General features: G+C 33.5%; 1 protein-coding gene across 1 annotated transcript in view; it reads right to left on the reverse strand.

The window, feature by feature from the left end:
• The window catches only part of HELRODRAFT_70559 (hypothetical protein), a gene marked incomplete at both ends in the record, with an annotated part of 18,644 nt that extends 7,760 nt beyond the window's left edge, over positions 1–10,884 (reverse strand). Inside the window, 6 exons of the mRNA XM_009031906.1 lie at positions 1,765–1,863; positions 3,675–3,770; positions 3,899–4,005; positions 4,168–4,255; positions 4,322–4,442; positions 10,736–10,884. Of these exons, the coding sequence (XP_009030154.1) occupies positions 1,765–1,863; positions 3,675–3,770; positions 3,899–4,005; positions 4,168–4,255; positions 4,322–4,442; positions 10,736–10,884 (660 nt within the window). The remainder of the gene's footprint in view (positions 1–1,764; positions 1,864–3,674; positions 3,771–3,898; positions 4,006–4,167; positions 4,256–4,321; positions 4,443–10,735) is intronic.
• Positions 10,885–17,654: the final 6,770 nt, after the last annotated feature.

A 17,654-nucleotide genomic window follows, 5' to 3' on the forward strand; every position in this document is an offset into this window, starting at 1 on the left:
GAGCTTTTTCCTCCTCATCTATGCACAACTTGCCAGATCCATCCCAAACACATCCATTCCCTATAACATCTTTCCTATCCCTCATTGACTGCTTTGCTACTTTGAACATTTTCCTCGAACTCACATCAGATTCCATTTCCTTCATTAACCTATCTGATGCTTTCGTCATTGCAGTTGCCACTGCCTGTTTTGCAACCTTCTTAGCCTTCCTATACTCAGACTCCGCTTCCTCCGTCATGTCCCTTCTCCATACCCTAAACCTCTCCTTCTTGACTTCCAAAACCCTTCTTATATCTTCATCCCACCACCACGTCTCACCATGCCTACACTTTCCTTTCGTCCATCCACATACTTTATCTGCCGTAGCCAACACACAGTCCCTGTATCTCTCCCAAACATCTCCATCCTTACCACTCTCCCAATTTTCAGCCACCTTCACTTCAAATGCCTTCCTCACCTCTGCATCCTGCAACTTCCATGTCTTTCTCTTTGCCACAAACTTATCCTTCTTCCTCCTCCCCATTTCTTTTGATGTCACATCCATCACAACCATACTATGCTGCAACATACCAGGTATCGCCTTCACATTCTTCACATACTTCCTATGTTTGGCCCTTACCAATATATAGTCGATCATTGATCTATGTTCCCCTGACCTATAAGTAATCAATCGCGCAATAATCCAACTATTATTTCAATATTGCAATTTGACGTCTACGGTCCCCGGTGGAAATGATCCGCAACAGACGAAGTTGCCGCAACGATATGAATATCGTTCAACACTGGGCGATTCCCAACCTCTGAATACACCTTTTGTGACTACTCGTCAAAAATCCTACGTCGTCACGTCACTCGATACATTATATAATATCTAATATTCATTTATTCACCTTTTTTGTCATCATATTTTCATAATTTAACAACTTATACTCACATTGCTCTCTACTTTACCCGTTCGCATAATACATCCCACCTTTTACACCAGTACCATCCCATCACTACACACGTTTCGTTTTCAGTCTATTTATAGTACACTCTTGCCAACGACAATAACATTACGAATTTTATTAACTTCAGGACCCGCATTCATCTACACACACGTTTCGTTTTCAGTCTATTTATAGTTCTATATTGATACTTACCAATTTTATTTATATTTTAATACTTGATTTTCTTAATTTATTTGTTTTATTTTCTTTCATATATATTTTATTTATATTCGTTATTCATATTTATATCATGTTTACATGTTATTACTAGGTAATCATTTTTACTCCAATCTCGGTTCATTGCAATTGTATTTTCTTAATTTCTATGATTTTAAATCTTTATTTCAATTTATATTCCGTTATTTCAAATTATAGTCTCTGAAGATGAAATCTTTGTCGAAACAACGTTGTTAGCCACACTATGATTGGAAGTTTTAATAAATATGAATTGCAACAGTTACGTGTTGTTGAATGTTTTTTTAGGAAATTAATAAACGCTAAATGGGCAAAATCATTTAATCAAATTTGTTATAATGAAAACCTCGTCCCAAAATATATATATATATATATATTGGGACGAGGTTTTCATTATAACAAATTTGTTATAATGAAAACCTCGTCCCAAAATATATATATATATATTGGGACGAGGTTTTCATAACAAATTTGACATTTATATATATATATATATATATATATATATATATATATATGTGTGTGTGTGTGGGGGGGGGTGTACAGCACGTATATGTTTTATATTTTTTTAAAAACATACCAATATCATGGCCACATGTGAGAATCGATCATATGTTTGGCAGATATATGATAATCCTGTTTCATCAAGCAGTATTTTTTGTAAAATAAATGTTGCAACCTGAAATTGTTTTTTAGAATATAAACTAACGCTTTTGTAATTCATTTAAATCCATGGTTCAACTGTAGCGATAGTTCAATGTCGGAAAAAATTAAACCGATTTCAATTATTTTCAGATAGAAAAATTTGATTTATATTCATAATTGGACAAAAAATAAAAAAGAATTTTAGCTGGTGCATCTACTTTAAACATTTAATCAACTATCGAACCAAAGATACTAAACTCTCTGCTTTACAAATTTATTAAAGAAAGGCAATTTATAAATGACCAAAATATTGTTGCAGACGTGAAGTCGAGATGCAAATTAATAATTATGAAATATTAAGCATGCATAGGTGAACTAACAAAACTAATAAACTAATGGATCTTTGAAGAACATGTAAATTAATTAGGCAATCTGACACGCATGAAAAAACTCATTTATGGACGTCATGGAGTGAGTGTGATAACATCAGGCTTCGTCTAAAAGTGTCACACATTTTATTAGGCATATTTACAAGCGCATTGGTATCTATATAAATGGACAACTGAACAAGTGAGAGAGAGGTCCAAGAAAGGAGGTCTAGAAAAAAAAGTCCTATCGCAGAGAAGTTTTGTGTGCGAACTGCAAGAAAATTATCGATAACTTCCTAGGAAGTTTATCACAAAGAATTCTACACGCGGTCTGCGAGTGAATTAACGAAATTAACGATAATCTTCTGAGAAGCGAATACTGAGAATTTATAGCCAAGAAACATCTGACGGGAGAAGTCTAATTATTGACGATTGGTTTTATTCATCGATTTATCTGTTGATTAGTTATTGTATTGTATTCTAACGATAATAACGATTGAATTAAAGTGTCGCAGCAATACACATAAGTGATTACCAGCACTGTTTTCTTCCTAATAAAGTTCATCTAAAATAAGTCTGTTCTGAAGTCAAGAATCTACATAAAGAGAAGTAACTGTACCCTACAAGTTCAAGGGTTCGGTTAGAACAGTATCAACGAATTTTTGAATCTGATCAAAAAGTAATTGCAGGCTATTTCTTATAAAGGTTATTTAACTAACCGTCATTTGATTTGTTTTAATTGTTGGTAACATTAACTTGAAAAAAGCTACTACGCAAAAAAATTACAAAAAAGTAATGAAAATCGATTTTGATAATTGAAATAGAATCAAACTACCGATAATCTATTAATTTGTACTAATCAAATTGGGCGGCGCGATGGTGTAATGATCATTGGCAATTGGTCAACGGTAATTGGTCACTGTAGTTGCATTGACCGGATTCGAATGCAAAAAAATCCCGGCATATCACATGCAATGTGTGTGGTGCATTGATTCACGTGCATTTCTATGCCCTGTTGGTTTGTCGTTGATACCTCTGAGAAATATTGAAGAGGGAATTGTAATAATATAACAATAATAATCAACTAATTACTTCATAAATAATTGATAATCAAAACGAAATTGACGTGATAATTTTGAAATCTTCAATGCATTTAAAATTATCTTTCAGTAACAGGGTGGTGATAATCTTTTGCCAAACTTAATTGTTTACAACGAAAAAGTGAGCAACATTTGTGAGAAAAAGAACCAAAAAGAGAACAAAAATTAACCCCAAAAAATGGAAAAGAAACTTGAACAAGTAAAAAACTTTTAAAAAAAATGTTCAAAATGTCAGAATTTTTATGTAAGAAAAAATTTAGATGCAACAAATAGACAATTAAACAGATGTTTTTCTTGATCATAAACAGATGGGATCTTTTGAAAATCAAAATTGTGATTTATAAATTTGCGGTGTATTAAAATAAAAAAAAAATAACTGTTTTAGAAAGTTCGCTTCCAGAATCCATAATTTTCAAACAAAGGGGTATTATTTCTGTTGTTAACAAAAAGTTAATGACTTCTTGTTCATCTGTCTGGTAAAATTAGTTAGAAGAATATTTAAAAGCTGTTTTATGGATATATTCGATGTCATAATCATATTGTAGTTTCAACTGAATTAATAGTAGAGTTAAAATCAAATACTTTTGTAAACATTTTTAACCTTTACAAGAGCTCCAATAACCCCAAGACTTGTCAGCCTAAGATATTCAAATGGACGAGTCTTGCTGACAGTGTGAAGGAAAGGGTACAAAAATAATGGAATGTGGGCTGAAAATTAATTTAATTACAACGTCATTTGAACCAATTTAACCAAATTACTTCATACGAAGTTGATTCCAATCAGCAAAATATAAACTGTTACAAACTCAGGGTAAATAAAAATGTGGAATTTTTTTAAATTCTAAAACCACCAAATCAAGCCAAATATACCTGATAAAAATGCTGATCTGGTGTCAATGTGTGAAGCAACACATTGCATAAGTGCAAGCGCGTTGCAAACTCTGTTTGATTGATGGGCCTATAAAAAACGTAAATAATTAGTAATAATTAATAACAATGAATAATACTAACTAAAAAATCATACCGTGAGATTCGGAGGGTTTATAGCAGGGTAAATGCTTACGATTTCCTGAAGTAATGCAGCAATAGTTCCAAATGAATGCCACAACATTGGTGCTAAATCTTGTACTACTTCCCTTTTTTTACTGCATTATTTAAAAGATCAATGGTTAATCTTACAAAACTAACTAACACAATTTTGCAATCAATGAGTAAATCAATACAGAGAACATAAATTTAATCGGTCTATGAAATTATGACAGCCGATACAACGTGGAGATATATATATTGTATACGTATATATATATTTATAATTATTTATTATTATTTATTATTATTATTTAATAATTCATTCCAAATGAATGCCACAACATTGGTGCTAAATCTTGTACTACTTCCCTTTTTTTACTGCATTATTAAAAAGTTCAATGGTTAATCTTACGAAACTAACACTATTTTCTAATTTAATGAGTAAATCAATACAATCAATATGAAATTATGACAGCCGATACAACGTGGAGATATATATATATTGTATATGTGTATATATATATATATATATATATATATATATATATATATATATATATATATTGAATCAATCAATCTTCGTTGCATCCATCGGAGCATTTTCATGTCGGTTCGTTGAAGTTGTTGTTCCAGTTTGGTTGTCATTGGCCATGTTTCTGCACCATATAATAACACTAGACGTATCGCAGATTTATAAATTTATTGGTAGTGGGATGTCACGCCGCATCAATATAGAGGCAAAGAGATGTCATTTATACCAGGCTGCACGTATGCGTGCTCGAACGGCAGCTTCAACTGTTCCAGTACCATCCAGAACATCCCCTAGATATTGAAACGATGTGACTTTCTCTATTTTAATGGCTTCAAAAACAGTGCTATTTCGAATTTGTTGTTGTGGATTGATGCAAGCAGGACAAACAAAATTGGACACTTTAGATAAAGTACCATTTATTTTTGAACAACGTTTGTGACACCGCTGGTTACACTGCTGACACTTGATTGAATTGTTACCTACACCAGCTTTACAAACTGAACAGGGCCATCGTCCAGTAGCTGTGGATTGGATGGGTTCACCAGTGTTCATTGCTTTGGTTTTGCTGATGTTGACTTTGAATCCATGATCGGCGAGTCTGGTGTTCCAATCTTCAAACATCTGTGCTGCATTCTGCTCAGACGTGGCTGTTAAAACGATATCATCAGCATTTATTAGATTCCAAATGTCACCAGTGCGTATCGGTTTTGTGATTTCTTCCATCACAGTTATAAATAACAGTGGACTGAGAATCGAGCCTTGGTGAACTCCAACGCCGATGTCAAATGCATCTGTGTTTCCAACCGTTGTGCTGACAAAAGTCTTAGTATTCGTATACATTTCCATCACAAGTCGAACAAGATATTCTGGAATGAGTTGTCGACGTAGACTCCACCTGATTGCTTTACGGGGAACTCGATCAAATGCTTTTTCAAGGTCTACAAAAATGTGTGATAGTTGTTGATGCTTTGCGAGGTACTTTTCTTGCAGTTGCCGAAGGATGTGAATTGCATCAATTGTTGATTTCCCCGCTAAGAAACCAAATTGATAATTTCCGATTGTAATGCACAAGTTAATCTTCTCTCAATGATTTTCTGGACAATTTTCAGGGAGTGTTCTAACAGACGTATACCCCGATATGATGAACAGTTCAATGGATCACCTTTGCCTTTGTATAGCGGAACTGTCATGCTATAGTTCCGTTCAGTCGGCATTGAGCAATTTCTCCACCCTTGGAGAGTCAAAGTTAACATTGATGGGATTTGTTTCGTTTAACAGACGGTTGAAGTATTCTCTCCATTGTAGCTTGATCTCATCTTGTTCAAGAACCATCTCATTTTTGTCATTTTTGATACATGTGGCACCAACTATGTCTTTTTTGTACGCTTTGCTTGTTTTGCTTTACGATACAAGTGTCCCGTTCATGCTGACGTTTTGTACCAGTTTTTCCACAAACTATAGTTGCAGCGTTTATCAAAACGGTTTTTTATGTACTCCAATCTGTACTAGATTGCGATTGGTGGTCTAACTGTGTGGCGACAATCTGTTGAAATTTTTCTCGATGAATATTGCTTTTCAGCTTCCGCGTTTTGACTTATGTTTAGACAGTTCGACAACCAGGTCTGCCATAAGGAGTCTATGTTGGGCGACACATGATTCGCCAAGTATAAGTTTGACATTTTTGAATAGCCTTCGGTGCTGTTGTTTGACAGCGAAGAAATCAAAATGCGTGGCTGATGGTCCACTTTTGTATGTTATGAGATGTTCCAACCTCTTTTTAAAATATGTGTTCGGCAAACAAAATCCGTGACTTTCAGCAAACTTAAGGATGCGTTTGCCATCTTCATTCCGTTCTCCATAGCCAAAACCGCCATGCACATTGTCAAAACCATCTGTTTATTCTCCAACCTGGCCATTATGATCGCCTCCAATCGGGATTGTTTCAGATTTTTGTATTGTTGAGATGGTGTCAGAGAACGCAGCCAAGAAGTCATTTTTCATTTCTTCTGATTCGCCTGTCTGTGGTGCGTATGCAGAAAAAATAATCATTGTTTGCTTTTCTAGGCGAAGCTTGATCCACATGAGACGTGAGTTAATCCTTTCACCAGTATCCTTTCACCTTTAATCCAGGATCAGCACCAGTTACTAATTTATTTTTTGAAGAATTTTACTAGAAAGTATTTCTAGAAAATATTGTTTCTTTCAGTTTAAATTTCAACATCCATCTTGAGAAACAGAATGATCGTCATACTATAAATTTGTTAGAGATGTTTGATATGTTTCAGTTAAAGAACTTAATTAATGAATCAACTCTTATCCAGTACTTCTTGGGCTAGCGGTTCTCTGACAAAAATTCCAACACCATTTTTGGCCGTCTTTTGACCATTCCAGAATAGTTTATATTTTTCTTTGTCTGAGTTGACATGACAAACAACATTCAATTTCCATCGGGTCTCCAGAAGGCAGCAGATATCAATCCTTCTACGCTCGAGCATATCTGCGGTTTCCATGCTGCGGCCAGTCAGTGATCCAACATTGAGCGTTCCATGTCTAAGTACCATAGAGGGGCCATTCTGAATTTTTCTGCAACATCCCTCCGCCATTGCATACTTCCCAGGGATTCTTGGCACCCCTTGACTACTTAAGACCTGCTGGGGACTAGGAGCCGTTGTTCTTCTTTGTGATGGCATAAGGGTAATTTGTGGAAAATTAATCATTAGTCTGCGGTGGTTTGGTCATGTCAAACGAAGTGGAAAAAGTGCCATAACTTCTATTTCAGATGTTGAAGTACCTAGTACGTCCCAAAAGTCGTCTAAAGAAGTCCTGATAGCATACAATCGAGCAAGACATGAAAGCTCTAAATTTAAATGAAATGGATACAACTGATCGTCTAATTTGGCGCAAAAAGTTGATGGCAAAGAAAACAACGTTCTACCTCAGTAAAGCGGGTCTCTGAACGCAAAACGAAGATTGATTGATATATATATATATATATATATATATATATATAATTATTTATAAAGATTAATTTAAAGATTATTTATATATATATATATATATATATATATATATATATATATATATATATATATATACATACATAAGTTCCATTGTTTCTTTAACTTAATTCTTGAGAGATTGTATATATATATATATATATATATATATATATATATATATATATATATATATATATATATATATATATACGAATCAAAATTCCCAAATCTCATCTCAAATCGCTTTTTGAAATTTGTACAACCAAGGCACCCTTCATAAGCCCAACAGGAAAAATGTATAAACAAATTATAGTATAGCCATGGGTTCGCCACTAGGAGTACTTTTCGCTAATTTTTATTTAGGACATTTAGAAAACAAGACGTTTGAACAACATCCACATTTAAAACCACACATTTACACTCGATATGTTGATGATATTTTTGTAGGATATGATGATGAGCATCAATCCACAACAACAAATTCGAAATAGCAATGTTTTTGAAGCCATTAAGGTAGAGAAAGTCACATCTTTCATATCTAGGAGATGTTCTGGATTGTACTGGAACAGCTGAAGCTGCCGTTCGAGCAGGCATACGTGCAGCCTAGAATAAATGGCATCTCCTTGCCTCTATATTGATGCGGCGTGACATCCCACTACCACTACGATCAAGACTTTATAAATCTGTGATACGCCCGGTGTTGTTATATGGTGCAGAAACATGGCCAATGACAACCAAACTGGAACAACAACTTCAACAAACCGACATGAAAATGCTCCGATGGATGCAACGAATTAGTCTGAAGGACCAGATCAAATCAACCGAAATCCTGCGTCGTGCTGGTTTAGATGATATAAAGGACGAATGCCGGCAACACCGTCTGCGGTGGTTTGGTCATGTCAAACGAAGTGGAAACAGTGCCATAACTTCTCTTGCAGATGTTGAAGTACCTGGCACACGTTCCATAGGCCGTCCAAAGAAGTCCTGGTCGCAAACAATCGAGCAAGACATGAAAGCTCTAAATTTAAATGAAATGGATACAACTGATCGTCTAATTTGGCGCAAAAAGTTGATGGCAAAGAAAATAACGTCCTACCTCGGAGAACCGAGTTTCTGGACGCAAAACGAAGATTGATTGATTGATTGAAGTTGGTTTGTGCCCAACCTAAAAAGCTATAAAAACTAGCAGCTGTAAAAATAATAAAGTGGCTCGCCATTGAAAAAAGTTGCCCACCCTTGATTTATGAACATTGATTTCCATATTACATCTAAATCGCATTACAACACATTTACGAACATCACAAAATCCAATCAATTAAACGACAATTAACACCTTATATTTTTGGGTTTTTTCTCAACAACAAATGAAAAACTGTCAAACGCTTTTTAAAATCAGTGTAAATAACATTAATTATATCACCTCCGTAGAAAAACAGTTGCAGTTTATTTCGTGCTCATGAAAGCACTATTGTAAGCAGTAACGACTATTCGACAACACAAACGACTATTCAGGAATACCAAAGTCATTCCAGGCGAAGCATGCATCCATCAATATCGATTGCTGGTGGCCGATATGATCATGGAACGATCACGTCCTGTGACTGATCGAACGCCTACTAGAATAAAGACATGGAAACTGAAGAACCTCATGTTCAGGAAGAAATTTGAGGAGTTGGTATCGGCACAGCTGGATCGTCTGGAGAAGGTAGATATATCCTGGAAATCTTTTCAGGACACCCTAAAAAGGAGATCCATTGAAATGCTCTTCGTATAGGGGTATAGGTCTTTTGGAACATCCCCTGAAAGATATTGAAAAAGTCATCGAGAGAAGACTGTTGTCGTGTGTTTCAATAGGTTGTTACCAGTACGGCTTTATGGTAGAGAGATCCACCAGTGATGCTATCTATATCATTCATCAACTACAGGAAAAATACATGGCAAAGCAAAAGCAACTGTTCCATGTCTTCGTGGACTTGGAAAAAGCTTTTGACACAGTGCCTACGATGATTTGGCCATAAGAAGCGAAAACGATACAATAATTTTCGTTACTGAGCACCAGGTGTCTGGCACCCACCCAAGAGAACGCCCAATAAAGTCCTGGACGCAGACCATACAGGAGGACTTAAAGGTAATTGCGTCTGTCTCAAGGAGACAGACGCAATGGATAGATCGGCTTGGAGACAGAAGCTGATGAATGAACGGCCCATAACGGATGGAGACTATAAACGATGATTGATTGATTGATTGATTAATCCTCCATAGTAAAAGTCAATATATCAAGCAACATCAGAAGTTGTGTATCGACAGATTTATTCTTGATAAATCCGTAAAATTGAAATCTAAAAAATACTCTTATGTTGCAAACCTTTAAAAAAATTAAATACCAAATGATAGCTTCAAGTAAAAATCGAATGGTAAAAATGGGTTGTGATACTTTTGTTTTTTGTGTCATCAAAGTTGAAATGTATGTGATTTACAGCTTGATAACTTTTATGAATAGTAAGGCAAGACTACACCGATCAATATAAAAACAAATTCAAAAAGACGAATATAGAATAAATTTTAAATGACAAGATTTGAATGATCATAGATGACATTGCACAACAAAACACGATTGGTCATGCATGGTCACATAAGGCTTTCAAAGAAGCATATACAACATTGATAAAGCAAAAACTATTTCTGGATAAAGAAATTCCAAAACTTAATAAAATTATTTTAATTAATAAAAAATTAACAAGCATATTTTAGATTGAAAATTAGGAACAAAAGTTTCTAAAAAGAGAAAGGAAACAAAAACGGTTCTTCTAAGGTTTTTACAGTTTAAAGTTTAAAAATGCATAGTACATTAAATATTATAATAATTAAATAATATAACCTTAGTTCCAATAGAGCGTTTTCTTTAGTGTCAATATTGGCGAGTTCAAGAATCCATTGAAATATCTTTTCACGCTCAACTTGTTGGGCTTGGTTAACGCTAGATGACTGAGTAGATGGCTGTTGTTGCTGGCTAGATTGCTGATTCATGGTTTCTATACCCTTCAAACAAATTAAAAATGTAGAATAAAATTAAAATAATTTTTAACTTGAATAACTTTAGTATTCCATGTACATTTCTAATGTGTCACAAATAAAAAACGAATAAAACAATTCTAAATATTAAAAACAACCATCAATCAACTAATAAATCAATCAATCATTAATCCTTTTTATTCCATTAAAGTCATTGGAATGTTGATTTTGTTTTCAATTATAATAACGTTATCAGCAATATATTTTTTTGTAAAAAAAAAAAGTATATGATAAAACAGTAAACACTGTGTTAATAATATTTGTAAATCGCATATTAACACTGATAAATTTTTTGTGAAAATTAAAAAATTATATGATACATAGAGTTTTTTTAAACTTATTCAAAACGTTATCAGCATATGTGCATATGTCTTTTGTAAAAAATAAAAAAATTTGTAAAAAAAAACTCTGAGACAATATTATTTTGACAAATGCAGATAAACATTGCATTGATAAAAATTAATTAAAAATTATGCAATGGGTAGATTACTTTGAATCCTTCAAAATTTTTTCTGAATTAGTTTTTTGTGAAAAAATAAAAAAAAGCATCCAAAAACACCATGACAACATTATTTTCACCACGCAGATATACATTGAAGTGATAAAAATATATTGAAATAAAAAATTATGTAATCTATGGATTGTTTTAAAATCATTTAAACCGCTATCAGCATGTATTTATCATAAATAACAAAAAAATACTACAAACACAACATATTAAGAACTTGCACCTTCATACAATTTTTCATAATAGATAAACGTTGTTATGATGAATTTGTGGTAAAGATTAATAAATTATATGATCAACAGATCTTTATAAATAAACATTCCTTTTATATAAATTTTTGTGAACACCTTAGAAAAAAAATTACAGAAAATAAACCAAAAAACCAGGACGTTTTACCGCCTGATACTTTTGTCCTCAAGAGGTTACACTCTGCAAAAAGACAAAAGACGTCTTGATGCTAATATCTAGATCAGAAAGTTAGCTTGTCTGCTTAGCTTGCTTCATGCCTAGTAGGCGTATTTATTGGACAATTGTTTAATCACCGTATTAAAGTAGTCATTTCCTAAATAGTATCGTCATTCATTTTTCGTTAATTTGTTGCATGATACAAGTAGTAGTTAATTTATGCCGTTATTCATTAATTTAAATTTTATATAAATAAATAATTAGTTACACCATGTTTAAATATTGTTCTTAAATTCAATTGCATAAAATGGTAAATAAATATTCTGCATAGAGTTGCAAGAAGCAGATACAATTCAAATGCTGAAAATGATGTGAAAAATCAAGTTTCATTTCATGCATACCCATTTGAAAATTCTGATTTGTGTGCCAAGTGGATAACGACTAATGTAAGGATTTTATAAAAAAAAAAGTTCAATGATTTGTTCACTTCCCTTTGAACTGTGAGATTTCATTACTGGTTTCAGTAAATAGTACCGAAAAATTAGGCAGGACACCGAAATCAATTAGGTATATGTTGCAAAGCGAGTTGAATACTTTGGAGTTCAGATGTCTAGATTAACCAAAGGTGTAGAAGTGGCCAACACGTTGTTGTGCTTTATGATAAAATCTTGATGTCGTAAGTACAAAGATATGGTGGCTATGTATTTTATCAATAACTTAGCTGCATATCATTTGTTTGAAGGTTATAATTAAGTGTTGACCAGGATACAAAGACTAAATGTGAAAGGTAGTTGCTATATCAGGTGGCGTGATGGCCTGGTGGTTAAGGTCGCCTGATGCTGTTTCGCAGTGCGTGCAGTGACCTTATTCGATTCGAATATAACATAAAGATCCTCTAATCCTGTCACATGCTTTGTGTGTGATGTGTCGTTTAGCACATATTCATATATGTTTTTGAGTGTTGTTGATTTCTCTGAGCCTAGGAAGAGTTAAATAGACCTTTAACCTGTATCATTGGATCTGTATCAAGGCAGCAGTCAACAGAATTTTTAATTCAACAACTATGTGAAGGGAAGATAAAAAGCCACACAATAAATCAACATACCAAACAGCTTAAGTTCTTGTTATTTGACTCTGTCCATAATTTAAAAACATAAATCTTCTTCTTCTTTCTCGTGCCTTATCCTTTCAGGACATTGGCGACCATCGACCATTATAGACCAGTGGCTTTGACCAGTGGTTATTTGTAAACTGATGGAATCGGTTATTTAGGATGATTTGATGTTGTATTTAACTGATAATGATTTGATTGACCCTAGACAATATAGATTTGTAAAAGGTAAACCAACGGTAATGCAACTCTTGAAACTTTTGGATGATTGGACTAAGGCATTAGATGATGGCTACAGGATTGATGTTGTGCACACGGATTTTGAGAAGGCTTTTGATAGAGTGTCACATGGTATTTTAATTGAAAAAATGAAAGAGTACAGATTGAATGATAGATTGATTACTTGGATAAACAGTTATTTAAGTGGAAGAACATTCAGAGTGAGATTGAATGATAAAATGTCTAGATGTTGTACACAGTGTTAAGTGGGGTTCCTCAAGGGAGTGTGCTGGGTCCTATATTATTTTTTTATATGTTAATGATGTGTTTAGTTTGTATAAAGATGCAAAAGGTCCAGCAATGTATATGTATGCAGATGATGCAAAATTGTATAGAATTGTTAGCTCAGATGATGATAGAATGGTATTACAAAATGGGTTAAATGACTTGACTAGTTGGTGTGCAAAGAGTAATGTAAAATTAAATGAAAAAAAATGTGGTAATGAAATATGGGTATAACATACCGGAAAATAATTTTCAATATAAAATTGGTCATCATACATTGGATAATGTCGATAGTATTAAAGACTTAGGCGTAATATTTGATAATTCTTTAAAATTTGTTGATCATATTCATAACAATGTTAAAAAAGCATATTCTTTGTTGGGTTTAATAATTAGAAATTTTAAAGGTGTTAGTGATCTTATTTTTATAATGCTTTATAAATCATTAGTCAGATCTCATCTAGAGTATGCAGCTTGTGTTTGGTCTCCGTGGACAGTACAAGAAACAGAGGTGATAGAAAGGGTCCAAAAAAGAGCAACAAAGTCGATCAAGGCCTGCGAACATATGAAATATGAAGATCGTTTAAAATTTGTGAGCTTGCCAACACTGAAATACAGACGTATTAGAGTGGATCTCACCATGATGTATAACTTGTTTAGAGCTAAAGATCAACGCGACCTCCCAGTAAAGATGAAAGCTGGTGGACGAACAAGAGGCACGAAATGAAATTGATTGCTCTTCCATTCAATAAGAACTTGAGAAAATAATTTATATCAATTTATATCTGGAACAATCTGGGTGTTGATGTTGTGAATGCTGATAGTGTGAATGCTTTTAAAAAAAAAGTTGGATAATTATCTTATGAATGCCAGATTTATGTATGATTGGAGGGCAAATGATATTTGATGTGACGTTGGCTATTTGTGAGATTGGGATATATTCAAATTTTTTATCAGTATGTATCGATATTATCGTCAATTTATTGATTAGGATGAGTGATTAATTTATTTATATTTGTTTTTTATTATCTTTTTTTACAAGGTTTAATACATTATTTGACTTATAAGAACATTAATTATTTTATTCAGTATAGACTCATAGGTTTATTTAATTTATTGTATTAAAATTGTCTTGGTTTTGAGAATGCACAGGGACGTTTTGTCTTCGCCTTTGTTTAACGTAATAATAATAAAAATAATAATAATAAAGATAGCGTTTCTTGTGCCACAATCCTCTACAAAACCACATTTGAAATTTCAGATCTGATTTTGCTTCGTGCTCTCATCATTAGAATTTTCAAGAAAAGTTTTGTAAGATGACTCATCAAGCTGATTGTTCGATGTAGTTCACATTAAGTTGTATTAGGTTTTATAGGTAATGCAATAAATATTGACTTGGATAGATCGCTGTTATAAATCCCATTCAAAATTTCTGTCACTTTTTCAATGCCAAATTCATAAAGTAATTTAATTTCTTTAACAACTTTTTTATCTGGACTTGGCGCTTTATTTGATTTCATTTTGGAAAGAGCGACACGAACTTCAGATCTAAGTAACTTTGGTTCTTCTAGATCTTTTTTAATAGGAGGCTTTTCACCACGGATATCATCAAAAAGATTGTTAATTTATTCAGTCCATCTTTCGAATACTTTTTCTTTCTCTAAGATAACTTTACCGGATTCAGCTTCCAGTGATTTCGTTGATGTTTTAATACATTGCATTTGTATTACTGTTTTTAATCTTTTCAATGATTTCGTACTTGTCATTTAACCATTTATCCTTTGCCTCTAAGCACATTTTTGATTGTTTTGTCCAGCTTTTTGTAACTAGCAGGATTGCGGCCTTTTACTTTCCTTCGTTTTCATTATTTTGTGACAGACTGATAAAATTCAAACGTTTTGGGGCCACGTCTCTGTTGATTTTCTTTAACTTTATCCTGATTTTACAAACTGGGTTATGATCGCTGCCACAATCAGCTCCAGAGAAACATTTGTAAAACAGCACTTCGAAACCATTTATTTATTGTAATGTAATTAGTCATATTCCTTGCATTGTCTCCGGGACTCTTCCAAAGATATTTTCTCATTCGGTGATTGTCAAACCAGGTCATTTTTGACAAGCCATTCGATCAAATTTTCTCTTTCATTTCTTTCACCTATCCCATTATGACAAACCACATCGTGTAAATTTTTTGAGCCAACTTTTGCATTCAAGTCACCCATCAACAATTTTCTGGATAAGAAATTATCTATGTTTTTTTATTGGTAACTTGAATGCAAAAAACATTGATGACAATTTCTTATCCAGAAAATTTGTCAACTTACCAGAATACTCTAGAAAATTTTTTACGATGACTCAGTTTACAGCAAACGCTGGGATTAGAAAAATTTTATAAATTAGATTTAAATAATTCTGTACAAAAAAAGCTTATAACCTTGCTAGCAGGTTATTTAATCGATCTAATATGGAAAAAAATTTCTGTAAAGTTGGCTGATATAGACACCGATTTGATACAAGCAAGACCTATGTTTCTAAAGATACTAAGAAAAATCTTGAATGGCTAGAAGCAAATGAGGTCATTACGATATATTATGCGGTTGTGGTTGTTGTGAAAAGTATCTTGAATGTGAGTAGATGTCATCAATGTAGAGAGTCTGTTAAATAATTATTCATTTTATACAAATTAGGATCATTCAAACATCATTGTATATATTATATTTGCAAGATGCCAGCAGAAAAGGTCTTTTTAAACCAGCCGAGTTGTCTGGGCTGTTGGCAAGTTTTTCAAGTAATGAGGAAATCAGACAAACATGAAACTTTTTACAAGGTCAGGTCATCAGCAAAAATTGTTCATTATTGTGAACAATTACATGCTAAACAAAGAATTGTTAGTGGAGAAAATATACAGCACTATAACAACAGCGTCAAAGAATTTATCTGCAAACATTTTTCTAATTGCATGTGTAAAAACTTAAAAAGTAGATTTCTCTGGAAATTGTTAAATTTGTTGAATATAGAATTATTATCCAAATTCGTAATGAAAATGCTGAATCAACTCGACGCCTTAATACTAACTTCAATAACAATGAAGAACAAAAAAATGACAACAACAAAGTTAAAGAATACTACACCAACCAATAACTCACTTTGCTAAAGAACTAACTTTGCTTTGTTTAAAGAAACTATATAAACCAAACTTGTACTGAAGATGATTTGTGAGAAATCGAAATAAGGCCTTATCTGCTTGATGAATTTGGATAACAACTGTTTCATTGAATTTTATTGATAAGCTTGGATAATATTCTATTTTCAACAAATTTAAAAATTTCCAAAAAATTCTATTAAGGAAAATTGAAAAGACAAACTTTAAATTGATTAATGCCAACAATTTGGTAGAATTCATACAATACTATATAAAATATGGACTCCTTCCAACAATACATATACATATATATATTATTGGTAAACCATTACCCGCCATAGGCCAGACAAACGTTTCGTCTCTCACGAGACTCAAGAACAACAACTGCACTCCTCAACATGGTTCGGCTATAAAACGTAGCCATCTGATAAATGAATTTATATGTCCTCTTGAGGGCTGTGCATGTCAGAATGCTTCATTTATTACAGTAACTACAGCATCGCTAACTAGACGTCTGACCATGCACAAAATGGAAGGTCCTATAAAAACCTATGAAGACATTAAAAAATTATAATCGATCAAAGTGCATCGACCACAGAGCAAGTAAATGATACGGAGCAGGAGCTCCAACGCTCCCAGAATTCTGCATTACGTCTGGTTACGTCCATGCCGTCGCATCAGAACGACACCTGCACTCAAAGTGCCAGATATTAACGGTAAGACAGCATTCAGAGCTAATAGCCTCACAATTCCTCCTCCTATGCCATAACCCAAGCCACCCGTGCCATAAAAATCATCATACAACCTCGTCCTCATCGTGACATAAAGACAACACTCCTCTCAAAATGGTCATCAAATAAATGCGGTTATATCAACAATAATCGACGATAATACTCTGAAGACGGCTTTAAAGAGCTTACATACAAACACTGCTAAAGCCGCCGCTGAGTCGTACCAGTCGCCGTTATTGCTCGACGGATGGCCTCCTCCAGCACCAAAAATAGATCCTTCAAAAGAATCACTTCCAAGGGTTATCAAACGGACCCTCGCCCAAC

This window comes from Helobdella robusta (assembly GCF_000326865.2).
Source record: "Helobdella robusta unplaced genomic scaffold HELROscaffold_8, whole genome shotgun sequence".
Classification (NCBI taxonomy): Eukaryota; Metazoa; Annelida; class Clitellata; order Rhynchobdellida; family Glossiphoniidae; genus Helobdella; species Helobdella robusta.